We start from the raw sequence: 21,418 nt of genomic DNA on the forward strand, positions 1-21,418 counted from the left end.
GAATGATGCAATAGCTGATAGTAAGTATCCGTGAAAGGTGGTGTATCAGTGGGCCAAGTGACCCATCAGGAATGATTCCAGGTATAGGTGTGGGTGCAGGCAGACCATCCTGCTTGGAAAGCCCCAGCGGTCTGGGATGCCTGAGGTCTTACCAGACAATATCGAGGGACAAAAAGTGATTTTAGAACCCAAGGGGAGCCTATTATTGTCGGGGGAGGCCTAGTGAGATTCACAATAAATGGCGATGTTTTAGTAAGATCAACTTCCTGTGCTTCCCACAGCCAGTGTTCCCCCATATGAGTACCTCCACAAACATAACAGTTAGTAATATTTAAGCTGCTCGCTATAGTTTCAGCTAAGGTGAGGAACAGGTTGTTTGCGGAGGTGCCATATTCAACTGAATGTTCTATTTCTTCAATATGATAGGTCTTATGGGAGGAGACAGGCTGGGTGAGTCTAAAGCCTATCTCCATGAACCCATAAGGGGCTCTTCCTCCCATCTCAATAGCTATCTGATATCGTTGAGGAGTTAGGAAAGCTTTAGGGTTCTGGATATGAAAATAGATTAAGGAACAGTTGTTGTGGCGAACGCATTGTTTATCTGGGAGTGAGGAGTTTTGTGTTATTTTTACTAAAGGATCTCCTCCAAAAGCAGGGTTTTGGGTGTCTGCTATTACCAGAGACCAGGAGCTGCACCAATAATACCCATCGTTAGTATCATAGGTGTACCAGTCCCATTGTGGACAGAGATATTTCCTAAGGGGGAAATATTTAAAAGGATTAAGTTTATCACAGTTATGATGTGAAAATTTCTGGTAGTTGATGACAGTGCAAACATCCATGGAGAAACCTATAGGGGTATTGAGGGAAGGGAGTTTTATAGAGCTGGTTTTTGTATTCCAGCAACGAAACCCCCCTATGCGTCTATGATTATCACAGGAACGCATATACAACTGATAGGAGGGTCGGGCTTGAGGATCGAAGCAAATATAAGTGGAGGTATTGTCCCCTCCCCCCCGGGGACCTGCACACATATGATAGGTATAGCCTTTATGTGCACATTCAGTGATAGTAGTATTACAAGCAAAATGTTTGAAATAGATTAACGTATTAGTGATGTGGGTGCCTGTGCATGTCTGATGTACACAAGGGGTGCAAGCTGGCAGAGGGGGAGGTGTCCCAGCCCAGGACTCTCATAAAATGCAAACATGCAACAAAATATTATGAAACACAAAAAAGAACATAGAGGAATGAGACCCAGTAAGATGATCATACAGCCCGAAGCAAAGTCGACATTTTGCCAAGTATAAGAAGCACCGCTGCTTGAATGGCCAATTATTGGGAATATTGGTTGCTTTTACATCATTCTACACGTGCAACAGAATGTGGTGCAGTGGTTAAAAGCTACAGCCTCAGCACCCTGAGGTTGTGGGTTCAAACCCACGTTGCTCCTTGTGACCCTGGGCAAGTCACTTAATCCCCCCATTGCCCCAGGTACATTAGATAGATTGTGAGCCCACTGGGACAGACAGGGAAAAGGACTTGAATACCTGAATAAATTCATGTAAACTGTTCTGAGCTCCCCTGGGAGAACAGTATAGTAAACTGAATAAATAATAGTGTGAAAAGTTTTGGCCTCTGATAACCAGAGCTGGTAGTGTGACGTCATAATGCCTCATTCCACCAATGCCTAAGAGCCAACCTCATCAGTGATGTCACAGTGACTTCACTGTCCTATACTTGGCTCACTTCTATTACAGTTTGATTTCTAGAGTGGTGCAGTGGTTAAAGCTACAGATTGTGAGCCCACTGGGAAAGACAGAGAAAAATGCTTGAGTACCTGAATAAATTCATGAAAACCGTTCTGAGCTCCCCTAGGAGAACGGTATAGAAAATTGAATAAATAAAAATTTGCTTACTTGTGTCATTGAAAGGAACTTTTTCATTGATTATACATAGGGATTCATCTAATCTGCCACTCAGATCTGCATGAAGTGTTTTTAGTTGTTGCTGGCTGGGGAAAAATAATAAAGAAGTGCATTAAATGCAGAGGAAGGAAACCAACATGCCACATCACAGACAGACCTAATGCCAAGATACCTGATCCACATAACTTTGCTGGCATAATTTTACACGTCCTACCAAAGTAATACATTAAGCGGCCTATTTACCAAGCCATGTAAGGGTTTAGAGTTACCAGGCTTTTACTGCCAAAATTAACATGGGATGACTGCAAAACCTCTGCAAAACAGTTGGGGCATCCGTAGCATGACTTGCTTACCCGCTATTCCTACTCTAGTTGAGATAATATTCAAATATTTTTCTGACCTAATGTGCAACTTTCTTTAAAACTAGTCCCCTTATTTTCTGACTCCTGTTACTCTATCTATATTCTCCATCTTTGCTTACACCCTCTATGCTGTCCATTAAAATGTTTTATTCCATACTCTGTATTGTAATTTGAATATTTTTACTGCTGAAATTGTCTATTGCTTTTAACATAAGAATTGCCACTGCTGGATCAAACCAGTGGTCCATCGTACCCAGCAGTCCGCTTGCGTGGTGGCCATTAGGTCAAAGACCAGTGCCCTATTTGAGTCTAGCCTTACCTGCATACGTTCTGGTTCCGCAGGAACTTATCTAACCTTTTCTTGAATCCCTGGAGAGTGTTTCCCCCTATAACAGCCTCTGGAAGAGCGTTCCAGATTTCTACCACTCTCTGGGTGAAGAAGAACTTCCTTACATTTGTACGGAACCTGTCCCTTTTTAACTTTAGAGAGTGCCCTCTCGTTCTCCCTACCTCGGAGAGGGTGAACAACCTGTCCTTATCTACTAAGTCTATCCCCTTCAGTATCTTGAATGTTTCGATCATGTCCCCTCTCAATCTCCTCTGTTCGAGGGAGAAGAGGCCCAGTTTCTCTAGCCTCTCATTGTACGGCAACTCCTCCAGTCCCTTAACCATGTTTGTCGCTCTTCTCTGGACCCTTTCGAGTAGTACAATGTCCTTTTTCATGTACGGCGACCAGTGCTGGACGCAGTATTCCAGGTGAGGGCGTACCATGGCCCGGTACAGCAGCATGATAACCTTCTCAGATCTGTTTGTGATCCCCTTTTTAATCATTTCCTAGCATTCTGTTCGCCCTTTTCGCGCTGCTGCGCCTTGCATGGACGGCTTCATTGACTTGTCTATAAGTACTCCCAAGTCCCTTTCCTGTGGGCTCTCTCCGAGTACAGCACCGGACATCCTGTATTCGTGCATATGATTTTTGTTACCGACATGCATCATCTGGCACTTATCTACGTTGAACCTCATTTGCCATTTCACGGCCCATTCCTCGAATGTGTTTATGTCTCGTTGTAGGTCTTCGCAATCCTTCTGTGTCCTCACTATTCTGAATAACTTTGTATCGTCTGCAAATTTAATCACCTCACTCGTCATACCAATTTCCAGGTCATTTATAAATATGTTGAAGAGCACGGGCCTGAGCATCGAACCCTGCAGCATTCCACTCGTGACGCTTTGCCAATCCGAGTATTGTCCATTTACTAGCAGCCGGAGCATTTCCTGAAGTCTCGTGCTAGCTGACTGCCTGAAATTTCTCCTTTGCTCTGAGGCAACTTCCTGTTTCCGGTTGCGTTAGAGAAGTTTCAGCCAGCCAGTCAGCTGCACGCGATTTCAGGAAATGCTCCGGCTGCTTGTTAAGAGGAAAATCGCCAACGAAGATAAAGGCAAGGGAGGGAGTGAGATGCTCGGACCGCACGATCAAATTTTAAAGTATTTTGTGCACATTCCCCCAATTAACTGCGGGGACAAGGCCATTCACCACTCTACAGGGCAGTGAATGGCCTTGTCCCCTTACCTGCAGTGACCAGGTTTTTTTTCATCCCCGTTTCAGTGGGTTACCCGCGGCTAGCCACAGCTAATAGTCACCGTGTCATTCTCTACTCTAAAGCAGTGTCCCGCAAATTTTTCGTCCAGCAGCACAGTAAACCCAGTGCCCAAGCGAGAAGGCACCTGGAAGTGGGCGGATGTAGAAGCGTGACATCATCACGTCGATGTCTGCGCAGTTTAAGACTGTGACCCTAAAGCTGTCACTTTGGTGGGGGATCCTGGAGAAGGAGAGGTGTGAGAAGAGGAGGAGAGTCATTGGCACCGGACATGCCTCTCGCCGCGAGAGGCACATCCTATAAGCAGTCAGCTGGCACCTCTCCTCCTTACCGGTGTCTCATCGGGACACTCCTGGGATCTGCCGCAGCACATAGCTTGTGATACACTGCTCTAAAGGTAACCTGATTCAATAAACTGGGGCCAGCATACACAAATGCCCTTTTTGCTGTCCTATCTTTTCAGTATAGCTATCAGAATAGTTGTGGAATATCGCGGACTAGCCATAGAGTTAGGCAGAATGCCCATGCTCAACCTGTATTAAATCACTGAAAATTCACAGATAGGTCAGGATGGTGTCAGGTCAAAAGCGCGCCGGGACAAAGGTGCGCGCAGACAATTGAGCGCAGCGTGGAGGCGCGCGCCGCAGAAAATTACTGTTTTTAGGGCTCTGACGGGGGGGGGGGCGTGGGGGGGAACCCCCCCACTTTACTTAATAGAGATTGCGCCGCGTTGTGGAGGCGTTGTGGGGGGGTTGGCGGGTTGTAACCCCCCACATTTTACTGAAAACTTAACTTTTTCCCTGTTTTTAGGGAAAAAGTTAAGTTTACAGTAAAATGTGGAGGGTTACAACCCCCCCAAACCCCCCCCACAACGCCGGCGCGATCTCTATTAAGTAAACTGGGGGGACTCCCCAACAAAGCCCCCCGTCGGAGCCCCTAAAAACTGTAATTTTCTTCGGCGCGCGCCTCCATCTTGCGCTCAGTTGTCGGCGCGCGCCTTTGTCTTTCGCGGGGTTGTCTATGAACCGGTCAGGATAGGGCATTTATCCAGGAATGTACTTTTGAATAATGAGTTTTTTTTATTTTTAAATTCTGTGTTTGGCAACAAATGAAGCCAAAAGCAAAATATATGAATGCAATCTTTCAGACAATATTCTTGCACATTTCTAACAAACAGATAAAAGTATCGTGTTTATCACAGTAGGTAAAAACGTACCATTCTTCCATTAAAAGCCTGCAATCTTTGGCTTCTCTTTCCAGTGCATGAGATTTTACCTAAAACAATCACAGTAATAAGTAAACAAACACATCTCAATTAACGAGCACATTTGGCAAATAAGGATCATATTCCCACTTGGTATCTGCTTTAACTCCGATCGTCACGCTTTGTTTTACCATCTTTTCTCACATCAAGCAGCAATATGGGCTAAAGATCTGGAACAACTGCTCGTGCCTATTACTTAGAGAGAATTCAGGAAACGCCTAAAAACACATCTGTTCCTAAAGTACTTAGGTAACTGACCTATACAATCTTAGTCCTCAACAAATGATCTTTGAACTCTTATTCACTAACTCTGAACTCTGTTTATTCCACTCAATCTGTAATACCTTTTAATCATTGTAAACCGCATAGAACTTCACGGTCCTGCGGTATAGAAACTGTTATTATTATTATTGCCTTCTGCACTAATGGGCATCTATCATATACATGTTTAAACTGCAGCAAGGGGTCGCTTTATATCTTTTTTTTTTTTTTTACTGGGGCGTATAGTTAACCTAGCAAGGCTCTAGCACAGGGGTGTCAAACTCAATCACATTAAGGGACCAAAATCTAAAACACAGACTGTCGCAGGCCAGACCCCGCCCCCATAATAGTAGTAATTGTAACACCATTGTTTTCCATTCATTTTTCATATCTACACACAATATAATCTTATTAACAAAACATAATGGTTAACCACAAAATTAAACCACACAAAGCACATCGTATGCTTCTCAACATTCATTTCTACCAGAACACAGATAACCCCTAAGCAAATATGAGACCCAAATCTAAAAGTACTACAAACAAAACCCTAAGATTCAAGACTCTGCATGCAGTAGAACTCCAGAGAAAAAGAAACAAATGCATTTCTTCATGAACAGTGCAAAATATAGACAGCACAATTCAATCACTAAATTGAAAATGAAATCATTTCCCCTACCTTTGTTGTCTGGTGATTTTGGGTTTCAAACCTTCTTTTCCCAGTCTCTGGCTGCACTTCCTTCTGTCTTAACTGTGTATCCAGGGCCACCTTATCCATTTGCTGTTTTTCTCTCCGCTTTCTGCCGTACATCCATCTTTCCAAAAAAGTAAACTGACCTCACATTCAAAATAGTAACCTAACCATGGACCATGACCAACAATTTCTAAGTCACTCAGAAACGTGAAACTCTTCAAGGGGGGGCCGCACCCTCCTAGTGATGAACCAGAGTTTGCCTTCCAGTCATTGCAACTGTTTCAATGCTGGTCACGCTCCAAGGGTGGTTACAAAAATAAATAAATAAAGATTGTTACAGTCTTTCAAATACTTGTGTGAAGGTTCTTTCTTTCTTTCTTATATTTTCAAACGAACATCACTTTGAAATGAATAAGTTATGATATAATGACTTAGCTTTATGAAGGGTTAGGGGTCTCCATCCATCTTTAGCATTAACTTTTAACGTTCAACTTTCTTCTCACAATCTATCTTCTTTTCCATATCTTCACTTCCCATCTATCCATGTGTACCATCTCCTCCCTCTTTCTTTTCCTCTATTCCCATCTATCCATAAGAACCATTTCTTCTTATCTCTTCCCTGCCGCACCCATTGCTGTGCACCATCTCCTCCCTCTGTCTCTCTCCTGTGCAAAATCTCATGCCTCTCCCATGGTCAGACAACTCTGTCTTTCCCCTTCCACCCTCATATGGTCTGGCATTCTTCTCCTATCCTTCCCATAGCCTGGAATCTCTCTCCTCTCCTTCCCTCCCTCTTCCCGAGGTCTAACATCTCTCTCCTTCTCTCCTCTGCTTTCTGTGGTCTGGCATCTCTCTCTCTCTCTCTCCTTCCCATTCCAGTGGTCTGACATTTCTCTCTTCCCCATGCATCTGTCTACCTCACTCCTCTCCCACCACCATGTCCAATAATTCTCCCTCCCTCTGCCCAAAATTCTCCTTTTTCTTCATCTCCTCATGTGAACCATCTCTCTTTCTCTCTCTCAGACACCCAATTCTTCCTTTCTATTCCCTCCCTCACCTCAGCATCTCATTCCCTCACTCTCTCCCGCCTTCCATTCTATGGCTTTCTCCTTCCCTTCATTCTATGTCCCAAGTTCATGGCACCTTCCTTCCTCCCTCCCTTCTATCATTTGTCCGAAGTTTGTGCTCCCTCTTTCTTAAGTCCCAACATGCCCCTCTCCCTCTGGCGGATGTCTTACATTTTCATTGCCGCCCCTGGGTGTGTTATCTTCTGGTCGGATCCCTCCTCCTCATTTCCACAGTGTGCACAAAGCTGCGAGTGGCAGCTCCTATGTGCGTCCTGCACCTGAATCGGAAGCCTTCTCTCTGACATCGCAACGTCAGAGGGAATTCTTCCAGATGAGGTGCAGGATGCATGAGGAGCCGCTGCCCACAGCTTTGTGCACACTGTGGAAATGAGGAGGAGGGATCCAGCCAGAAGATAACACACCCAGGGGTGGAAATGAAAACGCTGCATCACACCACAGGCTGCATAAAACGGCCAGGCAGGTCAGATTCGGCTTGTGGGCCTTGTGTTTGACACCTGTGTTCTAGATCATAACAAACCCGATATTCAATCAATCGAAATAAATAATTATCATAATCATTCACATCTTTTGTTTTCCTCCACAATCGTTCATACTTTCTTACTTCTTATCTCAACTCCTGTAAAATTTCTGTGTGCCATAGATGAGGTGTACTATCTGAGGAAACTTTAACTATCTGTTCAGGAGCAATATCAACCAGTGTCTTTCGCTTACTGAAATGTTTAACCCTTCATGGTTCTCTTTCCTATATTGATTGTAGCTCTTCCCATTCTCCTTATGTTTCACTATCAACTAGTGCCTGTGTTCAGGCTATGGCCCCCCCAAAAAACTAAAATTTTGTCTGTCTTCCCCCATTTTATTGTACATCGCTTTGGAACTACGAAAAAGGGATTTAATCAAATTTTTAAATAAACTTGAAACTTAACAACCTATACCAATCGTTGGTCATCATTTTCATTCAATTGCTCTAGTTCCAAAATGAAATTATTTTTAACAATATCAATATCAAATTTCAGACATACTAACTGTTGTACAGTTTGTTTCAAAGGTTATATAGGATTTTCCGATATTTACAATATGAATCATACTAATGAGTGATCTGATCATGTCATAGGTTGTAGTTCTGGGAGCGCTATTCATTTTTCTATCATCCCTGTAGGTATAAATACCAAATCCAAGATATGAGCAGCCTTATAAGTCGCTGCTTGTACTGTCTGATCAAAAGCACATGCTTCTAACTTATGAATAAAATCACAATCAATCTTATCTTCCCCTTCCCGTTCTGCCTTAGTGGAACATTGAAGTCACCTACTATGCAAAGAGTTTCCATATCAATCTGTAATTTCACTAACCTCTCCAACAACAGTGAACAATCAGTACCTAACTTTCCTGGCAGACTATAAACTGTACAAATTGACTTTTTTAAAATTTGTAATCACAACATATTCTATTCTATTTGAGAGGATGTTTCAGAAATAAGTACTCAAAACCAAAATCCCACACAAATCATTAAGAGCCACAATGAACTGAAAAACAAGAGCTGTTCCAGGGTTTGTTCTAGTAGGATGCATTGGAACAAGACTATGGGGGGATTCACAAACGGCAAAGAAATTTGAGCACCTCACACTTCTCAGTACTCCACCGACTTCCTATAATGTTCGTGATCAAGTTTTAGATTTTAGTTCTGACTTTACAAGCTTTGTCCACAGCTGATCAAAGACCCGATTCCATACTCTTCCCTCTCTCCCTCAAATTATCTCAACTTAATTTGCTGATAACTTCTTCTTCTTCTTTTTGACTATGTTTACACAGAGCACCATCTTCAGTTACCCCCAGCCTTATGGAGTGCCACTCATCCAGAGCACAACGCCGATTCCTCTAATTTATAGTTTAAAATGAGCCCAAAGACCTGGCTCACAGACAGTTTGGGCATACTTGTATTAACCCCCTTCACCCTTCATTACAGATATAAATGTAAGAATTTTTAGCTATAGACTACATAGGCTATGGCTCATGGACTGCAAATATACATCCCTCATCAACCCTGTCAACACCATACCTAAGGTGTTCCTACTGTTTCTATTGACTTTTTGTTTTAGATGCAATTATTATCATCTTCTGAATGCCTTAGTGACCGTGCAAAACCTTCTAGGGCTCCTTGGAAACTCAGTTGAAATACATTGGTCAAAGTACTACTTCAAAAAAATATGGCTTCTTGCCCAGAAGACTAGTGACTGCAAGTAAAGCCTCTGTAGATTTTGACTTTTCATGGAAAATGATCGATATCTTATGAGTTTCTTTTTATTTATTCTTTTTTAAATCTTTATTCATTTTTAAAACTTCCAATGAGTGTAACATAAGATACAATCATTTTATACTTTAACATCACTTAATATACCTCAAATTCTAACTCACATCAAATATCCCCCCTCCCTTATACTCAACAATTGTTCTTAAACATTAGAAATCATAAAGTATTCTCACCCCCCCTCCCCACCCTGGACATGTATGAACAAAAAAGGAAAAAGTAATATTCATTCTGTACAGTATTTTGTTAATGGCTCCCAAACATCCCTAAATTTCTTAAAATGCCCCTGTTGTATGGCTATTGCCCGCTCCATTTTAAAGATTTGGCACACTGAATTCCACCCAAAATTATAATTCAGCCGATCCCAATTTTTCATAATTTGCTGTATGGCAAGCCTGTCATGATGAGCAATAATTTATTATTATTAAAAGAGATTTGACTCTTAGCTCCCATGGAAGTACCAAATAACACAGTGTCATATGATAATGCCACCGTATTTTCCAGTAGATTATTCACTTGGCCCCAAATGGATTTCCAAAAACTAAGTATCAATGGACAATAGAATATTAAATGATCTAATGTCCCAGCTTCGAGATGACAGTGCCAGCATCTATTAGACTTAGAGCTATCTAATTTCTGTAAACAAATTTATTTTTATTAAAAAGATTCCTGGAACTGAAAAATTTTGCTTAGCGATGTTACTCTGGTCTAGACAAATGATATTCACAAGACAAAATCATTTTGAATATACATATCATCATTCATTTTGTAAACCATGTCACAGTACTTAGAAACCTAAGAAGGCATGAGGAAAAGAGGGTTTAAAAACTTACTTCTAGCTTTGCTTTGTCATTCTGTAGTTTTTCAACTGTTTCCACGTACTTCTGGGTTAAACCATCCACCACAGCTTGATGTTGTGCTGCATTGGTTTCCAAAATTCCTAATCTACTTTTTAGCTCTGCTTCTATTTCTTTATGTTTCTCATCCGCTTCAAAGAACTAAACACACACACAAAAAAAACAAAAAACCAATGCTGGACATCAGATATTTTTGTTTCCTGACAATCTACATTCCCTAAATCTTTCAGACTGCAAAAGTTTCTAACTATCATATAAAAAAGCAAGAGGAATTTTGTAGGCTCCATCCACCTCAGAAGAAATTAGCTGCCTCTTGTCTGCCAGAAAGGCCCAGAGGCTTCAATGATTCAGAATCTGGCTAAGCTGGCTATTTAAAAGGATGCCCTCGTCTGCATAACCTACTTTTTCAAATTAACAAGAAAATTCAGAAGTTGCATAGTCATGAAGTTTCCAAGTTTATTTAAAATTTGCTATACCGCCTTATCAATAGTTTCAAGGTGCTTATACAATAAAATCATGGGGCGGACAAATAATAACAAAGACATCATCAATTAAAATAGTGGACAAATAAGACAAAAGGGCATACTGAAATGAATGGAAAAAGGGAGAACCACAATATAAATAAAGGAAAGAAAGAGGTAGAGGCAAATACAAAAGGCAAGGGTAGCACATAGCAGTCCAACTTAAGTGGACTAAAAGGACAATCAAACTTGGAATGCGTCTTTAAAAAGGAATGTTTTAAGAAAAGATTTGAATTTCTCCATGGATGTTGTCTCTCTCAAATGGTTAGGCACTGAATTCCAAAGGGAGGGAACAACAACCGAAAAGATGGAATTTCTCCTCATATTGATGGTGTCTGAGTGATGGAACTACTAAAATTTTGATCTGACGATCAGAGGGTACATGAAGAAGAATTTAGAATCAAAAGTTTGTTAATAAATTCCGGATGTCCGGTTTTTCTTGTTTTAAATGCCAGCAGTAATGTTTTATAAGTGATACAGTGGGCGATGGGGAGCCAATAGGCTTTGATCAAGAAGGGAGTGACATGGTTGAATTTCTTGGCCTTAAATATGATCTTGACCGCAGTATTTTGGATTATCTGAAGACATCTAATCTCTTTTTTTGTAATTCCATGGTACAATGAGTTACCATAGTCCAAGCAGTGCAATATGTTTATCAGGAGATAATGATCTGGGATGTACTGTCGTTTCTTTTGTTTTATCTTGTATGCATCGTATTTAGTGGTGAAAGGAGCAATACTGGGTTTAAATTTTGAATTGTTACTCCATATGATTTGAATGATGAAAAGAATGGATGACTGGTATGATCAGAACTTTACGATTGTTTTTTGCAGATCACGTGACTTACACTGCCATTATATTTGCTTTGGTAAATGAACAATGATGCAACATGGTTTGAGAGACTGAGTTATGAAAGGCATAATTTTTATTTTTAATCATCTGGAAGAAATTTTAAATCTCTTATAGATTTTGAATGATCTATTTTGCTTATGCTTTTTTATATATTGTTTCCTAAGAAACTAACCCCTTGATAAAGCCTAAGGGGAAAATGTGAATTCATATCAGATGACAGCCTTCAGGAGTGCTCCTAAGTGAAAATGACTTTTTACAGTTTAAGATGAGTACAACTTTTTTCTTATTTATTTATAAGTTTTCAAATTATACAATCAAGATGAACTTGTACAGAAAGAGGATTCATGATAAGGAAAATTAACTTATCACACCAAAAACTAAAATAAGCAATGATTAGCTAACATAAATCTTCTCAAGTCCTCAAATAGATCCAAAATGCGATTCAAATGCGAGTTAACCAAAGAAAAATAATCTTTATGAAATCATTAGCTATCAGAGAGTAAGGACATTTATTCTATTAAGCACTCTCCTTCTCCATCGGGACAGGGACAAGAAAGTTGTCAGTTGGAGAGGTTCAAAGAAAACATACTTCTGAGTTTTATAATGAATTACACATTTACAAGGGTGTCTAAATCTAAGAAAAAAAGTTGCCCCTAAAGCCAAAACACCGGGTTTTAACAAAAGAAATTCTCCTCTACGCTTTTGAGTCTCCCTTGCTAAATCTGGAAACATTTGTATCTTATAACCTAGAAATTCTTTTTGCTTATGCTTATAGAACATCCTCATGAGCCAACTCTTATCGGGGATAAGTGCAAGCGTCAACAATAAAGTAGCTGAGACAGACATTTCTCTATCTGATAATTCTAATACAGCTGAAATGTTCATAGGTTCTTGGTTTATTACTTATTGAGTATCTCGAGTCCTAGTTGGAAAATAGTAAACTTGCGTAAAAGGTGGTAATGAAGACTCGGGAATTTCCAATATTTCTTGAAGATATCGTTTCAGCATTTCTCTAGTTGTTATCATGGGAACTTTTGGAAAATTGATCAATCTCAAGTTATTGCTCCTAGAGAAGTTCTCCAGTGATTCAATTTTCCTTCTTAAACTTATATTATCTTTAATCAATGTCTCTTGGAGTTTCTTTGATGATCCTGTATCTTCTTGTAAATTATTTGTTAAGGATTTAGAAACATCCATGTCTTTTTTCAAATTCCCAATTTCATTATCATGATTCTTAATTTTCCCTTCTATTTGTTGGAACTGAGAATTAAAGGTTTTTCCCAGGTTAGAAATCGAGTCCCAAAGGGATTCTAAAGTGACTTCATGGGGTTTTTGAGGCAAGAAAAGTTGTAAATTTAATTCAGACTGCTCACCAACTGCTGGTTCCTTCCTGTCTCTGTTCCATCTGGGATGATCTTACTCCAATTGATGTTAAATCTTCACTCTCCAAGTTCAGGTTCTCTTGAAAAGATTGAGAGCCCAAACTTCTGCTCTCCGGATCGATTTCTCTGGCCTCTGGGGTAGAGTATCCCGGCCACACCCCCTCCCACGGAGAGCTAGTGGTGTGAGGCTGTAGGGGCGGTGCTCTGGCATCAGGACTTAGCGTTGTTTCTAGCCCCAAGGAGACCGCCTGCATCTCGTCTCATTGCCGCGCCCCAGTGGGGAAACTACCGACGACACCATCATGTCCTGCATCCGCTGTAGGAGTTTGTCAATGTTGCCGATTGCAGCAGGCCCAGAGCGCCGCGAGGCACCAGTCGCGCTCCTGCCTCTTCTCTTCGGCATCTGCCCAGGAAATATAATTCTCATCGAAAAGGTAACAAAGATAAATTATTGACAAATTCCCTGGTGTCCTCTCGTCGAGCTTATGCGGCCACCATCTTGGATCGCCTAGCCTTATCGAGTACAACTTATTAAATGTTAAATAATTTGAAAAAAGAAACCGAATAATTTTTTTATTAAAATTTTGGACTGATGATGTCATTTGCAAGATTTTGAAAGTTGCTTAAACCTAAGCTGCACCTCTGAAGGTCTGATATAATAGGAAATATTACCATATAAAGGGGTAAGAATGTTGTGTTGATTTGTGAATTTACTCTCTCCTACTTATAATTGACTTTGTCAGGTGTTTTGTGGACTTTGCCTGTGACATAATAATTCTTCTAACCTCAGAATTTTATAAAGGCAACATTAGCACCTATGTTTCTATATAAAACAGGCTTCCAGATACAGGATACAGGGAACACAAATGCTGATGTACAGATTTATACCTGATCCAAAGAAGGTACAGCAAATGCACATGTACAAAGGTATTTAAAAATTGTGCAGGAGGGTTTACAGGAAATTGGTCATTGCTTATATCGTTAACCATAAGCATTTTATTGGATAGAATATTATTGGTGACATTTGAACTGTATGTTTTTGTTTGTTTTCAATAACAAAGATATTTAAAGCATTAAAAAAAAAACTACACATGAATATTAAAACCCTGACAGCTCAAACTGCACTCCTGAAAAACCAGTTTCAAACAGATTGTGCAACATTATGCACTCACTTTCCATGCCTGTTATGTGCTCATGCAATTTTTATTCCTAGGGGAGGAGGGAGAGTTATGAGAATATTTGCCTGCTGTCCTCGGATAATACCTGCTACAGGTGAGTAACTATGTTTTATCCAAGGACAATCAGGCAGATCATGCCGCTGAGAAGAGGGTTATTGACAACTACCATCAGCCTGGAAAACCCAAATATGTTGAAGGGATGTTGGCATCTAAGTGGAGAATAAATTTTGTAGAACTGCTTGGCCGAAATGACTATCCCATCTGGAATGATTCTCCAAACAATACTGGGATATCAAGGTATGAACTGAGGACCAGGTTGCTGCTTTATAGATGTCCTCACCCAGAGAATTCACAATTTAATGTACCTGGGAGTATTAAATGACTTGCCCAGGGTCACAAGAAGCAGCGTGAGATTTGAACCCACAACTTCAGGGTGCTAAGGCTGTAGCTCTACCCAGTATGCCACAATCTACAGGAGCTGCTGGGATTTGCAATCAACTAAGAGAAACCCCATCTAGTGGTGTGTGTGTATAACTATATATATATATATAATAATTTATTTCTTATATACCGCTATAGCGTGAAGTTCAAAGCTGTTTACAATAAAGATACATTTGACAGTGCATGGGATAGAAACAGTTTACAATAAAGATACATTTAGTCAGTACATGGGATGCAAGTGGTTTACATTAAAGATTCATTTTGTCAGTACATGGGATACAAGTGGGTTACAATAAAGATATATTTTGTCAGTACATGGGATGCAAGTGGGTTACAATACAAGTGGTTTACTATCAAGGTGCATTTTGTCAGTGTAAGGGATACAGGTGGGTTACCATAAAGATACATTTAGTCAGTACATGGGTTACAATAAAGATACGTTTTGTCAGTACATGGGGTGCAGGTGGGTTACAATAAAGATACATTATGTCAGTACATGAGATTCAAGGTGGAAAGTATAATTAGTTTCGGGCCTTGGAATTAGGGGGCGAGGTGGAAGGGTCATGGCGAGGGAGAGTTGGTATGGGAATTTAGAATTTGTTAAACAGTCGAGTTTTCAGGGATTTTCTAAAGTCTGCGTATGTAGTGGCCTCAAGTATGGGCTTTCCAAGCCATGTGTTCAGCCTAGCTGCCTGGAATGATAACATTATATATATACACACACACACCACTTATATCCTAAGTGCTTTATCATTCAGGTACTTTATCATATTTCCCTATCTGTCCTGGTGGGATCAAACTCTATCTAGTGTACATGAGGCAATGAAGGGATTAAGTGACCTGCCTAGGGTCACAAAAAGCAGCAAGGGATTTGAACCCACAACCTCAGAGTGCTAAGGCTGTAGCTCCAACCACTGCACCACACACTCTAGAACCCAAATCTCACAGAATTTCCACTCAATTGTTCCTGTCTTTTGATCCAAACAAACTTGGAGCTCCTGTCACTATCTCAACATGGCTGGCAGATTGTATCTCTTTTTACTATGCTTGGAATGGGCTGAAGCTTGAAGGCCGTATCCCAGCACATAAAGTTTGAGCAATGACAACTTCAGTAACTCATCTATATTCCAATGATCTGATGTTATTAGGGACCAGCGTTGATGGTAATGGGTGAATCAACTCCTATGGGTAGAGTCTGAGGCAAAGGTTGAGAAACACGGGCCATGCTCTCTAGGAGGAAGTCAAAAAGACTGCTGTTTGGACTGAAGCGGTGCAGAAGTTTCCTGATTTCTGTTGTCTGGGGCATCTTTGAGTCGTTGGCCAAGTGAATGTAGAAGGCTGGTGATATCTATGTTTTGAGTAGTAAGTGGAGTGCTTGGAGGAGTAAGTATCTCCGTGATGGCTGAGACTGATGAGATTTTGAAGAGGACAAGGCAGACTTTTGATTTTCTGTGTGGTCTCTTCTATATGGTCTCCGAACAAATCATCCTCTATAGATATGTTAGAAAAACTGTCTTAAATGTTGGTGTCTAGATCTGAGATTCTTAGCCACGCCTGTCTTCAGATAGCAATTGAGACTGCAGAGGTTTGAGAAGTTAACATCAAAAGTGTTAAATGTACAGTGTACCATGTACTTTCTAGTCTCTAGGAGATCATTCATTAGATGTTGGCAAAAAAGGAGATGCTCCAGTGATATATATACACAGAACAGAAGTATTTGTTTAGCACATTTGCTTTCTCCTCATCATTCTCCACATATTGGTTCCCAGCATCTTTTAGCCTAGCAATTCCATTTTTCATCTTCCTCCTTTCACTAATATATCAGAAAAAATTTTTGTCTCCCTTTTTTACATTTTTAGCCATTTGTTCTTCCGCCTGTGCTTTTGCCAGACGTATCTCTCTCTTGGCTTCTTTCAGTTTCACCCTGTAATCCTTTCTGCTCTCCTCTTCTTGGGTTTTCTTATATTTCACGAACGCCAACTCTTTCGCCTTTATTTTCTCAGCCACTATGTTGGAGAACCATATTGGCTTCCTTTTTCTCTTGTTTTTATTGATTTTCTTCACAAAAAGGTCCGTAGCCATTTTTAGCGCTCCTTTCAGCTTAGACCACTGTCTTTCCACTTCTCTTATGTCCTCCCATCCTAACAGCTCTTTCTTCAGGTACTCTCCCATTGCATTAAAGTCCGTACATTTGAAATCTAGGACTTTAAGTATCGTGCGGCCGCTCTCCACTTTAGTCGTTATATCAAACCAAACCGTTTGATGATCGCTACTTCCCAGGTGAGCACCCACTCGAACATTAGAGATACTCGCTCCATTTGTGAGGATCAGATCCAATATCGCTTTTTCCCTTGTGGGTTCCGTCACCATTTGTCTGAGCAGAGCCTCTTGAAAGGCATCTACAATCTCCCTACTTCTTTATGCACTCTTTAGGCCACTTTTTTGTAGTCAAGTGTATCCATGAGTTCTGCTCAAGGTTCTGTTTCAGACTCCATATTTATTGGGAGTGCTTGCCCCACCTGCCTAATGAACTTTGTAAAGAACAGACTTCTCTGGAGGGTGACCTTTGATGAGGCAGTGGGGGAGATGGATCCAAAGGTATACTATAAGACTCATCTGCTGACAACTCTGGATAGTAGCTAGGAGAGCGTAGAAATAGGTCAGAGTCATACCCCTTGACAACAGGCCTTCCAGATTGAGATCAACGAGGGGAACATTGAGGATTGCATCGAGGAGATTGTCATGAGGACCGTCGGGGTTAGCGCTGGAATGATCGTCGATGTGAGTGTTCAGATAAACATCAAGAATGAGATGTGAACTACGCTCTCTCAATGACGATGCAGGCCTCAATGTAGATACTCAACGTCAAGGTTGGATGCTCGATGCCTCGATGGGATTTTTGGGTGTTGCTCAGACTGAGTTAAAGGTGGGAGCGTGGAAGCAAGAAATGGCACAGAGTTCATCTGCAGTGGCCCAGCAAGCTCCTTCTGCAACAGCATGCAAAGCTATTCCTGCAGAGATGGCGCTAGTACCGATATTGACAAGTGTTCATTAGGTACTGGTTGCGTTGGGTGTTGAAGCATTGGGGACCTCGATGTCGAGGTACCAACCACAAAGACGGTGATTTGGCATTAGTGCGTTGATGCTCAGAATGCATCGATGGCGATGATGCTTGAGAAGATTCTGATGCCTGCCCTGAGTAGAAGAGATGTTTATGCTTCTTAGCTTTCTTACAAGGCTTCCCTGATGACAGTGGAATTGATGAAGAGGAGGTAGAGTGTATCATCACAGCCATCAGTCCCCAAGTCGATGCCAGCATCAAGCAATGTTTGGCGTTAGCATCAGAGTCTCCAGCCATAGTCGATGCAGTTGAAGGTTAACTGTAAAGTTTCTCAAATTGCAACTTTCTGGCTTTACTCCCTGCTTGTCCTTTGAAAAAAACAGGTTTACATGTGGAAAAAGTTTAAAGTTGCTCCCATATGGTTTAACCTATAATAAAACCACTTTCATGTGCATTAGTCCATGTTAACATTAATAAAAAAATTTTTTAGTGTAATAAGCACTAAAACTATATTTAAACAAAAATCATGAAAAATTTTTTTTTCAAATTTGGTTTGTATATTCCTGATAATTTTTACAAAAAAGGCCCTAAAAATTCCACTTTCAGCCTACTGATCAACACTATTGATCAACAATGCTTTTACTTTGTATATAATTTTAAGGTCAATGCTTTTAGTTTGTATATAATTTTAAGACAATCACAGAGATCACACTGCATCAGAACCTTATATTTCTGACATAGCTATCAGGAGAAAAATAACAAAAGCTTTTGCATTCAACTATATTTAGCCCACTTTCAGTATTTCCTTCTACAGTGTTACCTTGGAATCTGAACTTAATCCGTTTCAGAACCTCGTTTGAGTTCCAAAACGTTTGAGTTCCAAGACAATTTTTCCCATTGAAAAGAACATAAACTGGATTAATCCGTTCCCTGGTCCCACAAACTCTGCAAGATCAGGCCTACCTGGCAGAAACAGCAAGATCGGGACCCCCAGCAGCAGAGGCAGCAAGATCGGGATCCCCAGCGGCAAGACAGCAAGATCGGCAATGGCAGCTGCAAGTAGTGTTCAGCCCAAAGCTTCCCTCCCAGGCAGAAACAGGAAGCTGCATCAGAGGAGAAGCTTTGGGCTGAGCATTGCTTGCAGTTCAGATTCCAAAGCAGCATTCGGATTCCAGGGCAAAAATGAAGAAAAAAAAAAAGTTTGGATTCAAAATCGTTCAAGTTCTGGGGCGTTCGGATTCCGAGGTACCACTGTAATTATTAATATTCAAAAGGAGCTCAGCAAGATCACTTTTATAGAGATGAACAAAAGCTCTGGCTGTCTTGACGGCAGATTAATACAGTGTCATTCACAAGAAAAGAATATGAATGAAACCAGTTATTATGGGAGTAGATTATATATTTATCATAAAGCAGATATGGATTTATCAGATATCTGGTTAAACACAGTAAGTACTATGTTTTAAAAACTTGTTAATAACAACACAGCATCAACCACTCTACAAACTGGGGGAAACAATTTAATAAGTAAAAATTAATTTAATATTTAGAGAAAGAGATAGTGGCTCAAATCAATTTTCTCTTTTGGACGAACATTATTTTTTTAATATGTGATTAGCAGGTTTTAAGGGGGGATGTCTAGTTCTGAATCCATGTTGATAGCAGTGTTGGATGAGATAAAGAAAAAAGGTATTTTTTATATCAGTGCTGCCTTTCACATGGCAGAAATGGAAACCTTGCTTATAAGATGTGGCATGTTATATATAGTTGGCTGTCAATTTGTGGATTAAACCATTTGTGCAAAAGATTCAAACATAGGTTTCTAGATGGGCCCACAAGGGGCCACCATGGGATTTGAACTTGGTTCCTCTGGTCACCAGCCTGTTTTAACCATTAGGCTAATCTGCCCCTCTTGAGGTTTTATGTTGGGTAAATTTTAAGTTGAAGCTGGTAAAAAGTTATGGCCTTACTGGAACCTGACTTATTTAATACAATCAATGACCGTTATAGCTCATTGGATCATTGCAATGTATCTCTAGTATAATGTGGGGAAGTGCAGGAGAGTCGGTGCTGCAGGAGAGATTCGGGGCGGCAGCAGGGTGGCAAGTCAGGGCAAGAGCAGGGCGGCCAGAGCAGGAGATCGGGGCAGAGAGCAGGGCAGCAGAAGGCAGGGTAGTCGGAAAGGACCTCAGAAGTCACTTATTTTGAATCGGCCAGCCTAATCGGTGTTGCTTTTTTATTTTAGTGAATCGCTTCCTGCCTGCATTTGAATGCCATTCCCCTTCATTTTCATGCACGGATCGGAGGATGATCAGGACAGAGGTTAGTGAATTGAGTCGAAGGGAAATCGGGTTGCAAAGGGCTTGCCAACCGATCGGTACACAATCGGTTTGCTTAGTGAATCTAGCCCTATGTTTCTATCTTGTCTGGGAATCCACAAAGAAAGTATAGATAGAAAGACAAAGTAAATACATAAATTTCTTTGCTTAAAAAAAATAAAAAAGCAGCAGCTACAGTTTGTTCCATGTTCATGTTGTCCAGCATAGAAAAAAAAAAAACCCAGCACAGAGGTAATTTACTACTGCGAAGACTTTTGACATTTAGTAGCCTCAAAGTGTGTAACTATCAGACACAAGACAGCTGTAGCTGGTAGAAAACTGGAACACTCTTCCGGAGGCTGTTATAGGGGAAAACACCTTCCAGGGATTCAAGACAAAGTTAGACAAGTTCCAGCTGAACCAAAACGTACGCAGGTAAGGCTAGATTCAGTTAGGGCACTGGTCTTTGACCTAAGGGCCACCGCGGAAGCGGACTGCTGGACACGATGGACCACTGGTCTGACCCAGCAGCAGCAATTCTTATGTTCTTATGTCACAGGCTGAACCTTTTAGACTTAAGCTGGAGATTAAAAGTTTTGTTCAGCAAATCTTCAGAGTTGCTCTTCGTCCCTCTCTACCTATCCCCCCCCCCCCCCAACATGAATCTGTTTTGAATTTAGAGCTATGGATCTGAAATCAGACATCATGATATACCTAGCCAGTCACATTTTTCAGGATACCCAGAATGAATACTCATAAGAAATTTGCATGTAGTACCTTCCTCTATCTCATGCATATTCATTGTGGGTATCCTGAAAATCTGATCAGCTAGGTATATCCCAAGGACTGGGCCGAGATTGAGAGAGAGAAATCAGAACACTGCCATCTACATACCTGTATATGAAGTCGCTCATTTTCTTCTATCTTCTTTTGAAGGTCTTCATCAAAGACAGTCTTCTGCTCTTGGCTCATCTGAGAGGACGACTCGCCACTCCTCTAACAGAACAGTTCATCAGGTGAGTAAACAATGTGTTTGATATTTGATTGAGAAGTATTGTAACTCATATTAGGAACTAAGTGTTGCCACTGTATAGCAGGTCCCTCCCCTCCAAACATATGGCTTGTCACCCCTGTTTTAGGCAACAAATCAAGCCGAAGATACCTTAAATTACCATCCAATCTAATGGAGTGCAATCCTGTCCTACAGATCATCTCCTTCCACCCCTCCCCCCAGTTCAGCAGGAGAAATATTTAATTGCACATCATACCATCACAGTAAGAAATGACATGTGATTTAAAGCATTTCCT

The 21,418-nt window shown here is 40.9% G+C and overlaps 1 protein-coding gene across 3 annotated transcripts in view; it reads right to left on the reverse strand.

Moving 5' to 3' along the window:
• PPP1R21 (protein phosphatase 1 regulatory subunit 21) overlaps positions 1-21,418 on the reverse strand; it is a 113,121-nt gene that overhangs the window by 80,327 nt on the left and 11,376 nt on the right. For all 3 annotated transcript variants that reach the window (XM_033937745.1, XM_033937744.1, XM_033937746.1), the window contains exons 4-7: positions 21,005-21,106; positions 10,334-10,498; positions 5,105-5,163; positions 1,920-2,014 (exon numbers count right to left, since the gene is read on the reverse strand). In XM_033937745.1, coding sequence (XP_033793636.1) covers positions 1,920-2,014; positions 5,105-5,163; positions 10,334-10,498; positions 21,005-21,106 — 421 coding nt within the window. The remainder of the gene's footprint in view (positions 1-1,919; positions 2,015-5,104; positions 5,164-10,333; positions 10,499-21,004; positions 21,107-21,418) is intronic.

Source organism: Geotrypetes seraphini, chromosome 3, assembly GCF_902459505.1.
Source record: "Geotrypetes seraphini chromosome 3, aGeoSer1.1, whole genome shotgun sequence".
NCBI lineage: Eukaryota > Metazoa > Chordata > Amphibia > Gymnophiona > Dermophiidae > Geotrypetes > Geotrypetes seraphini.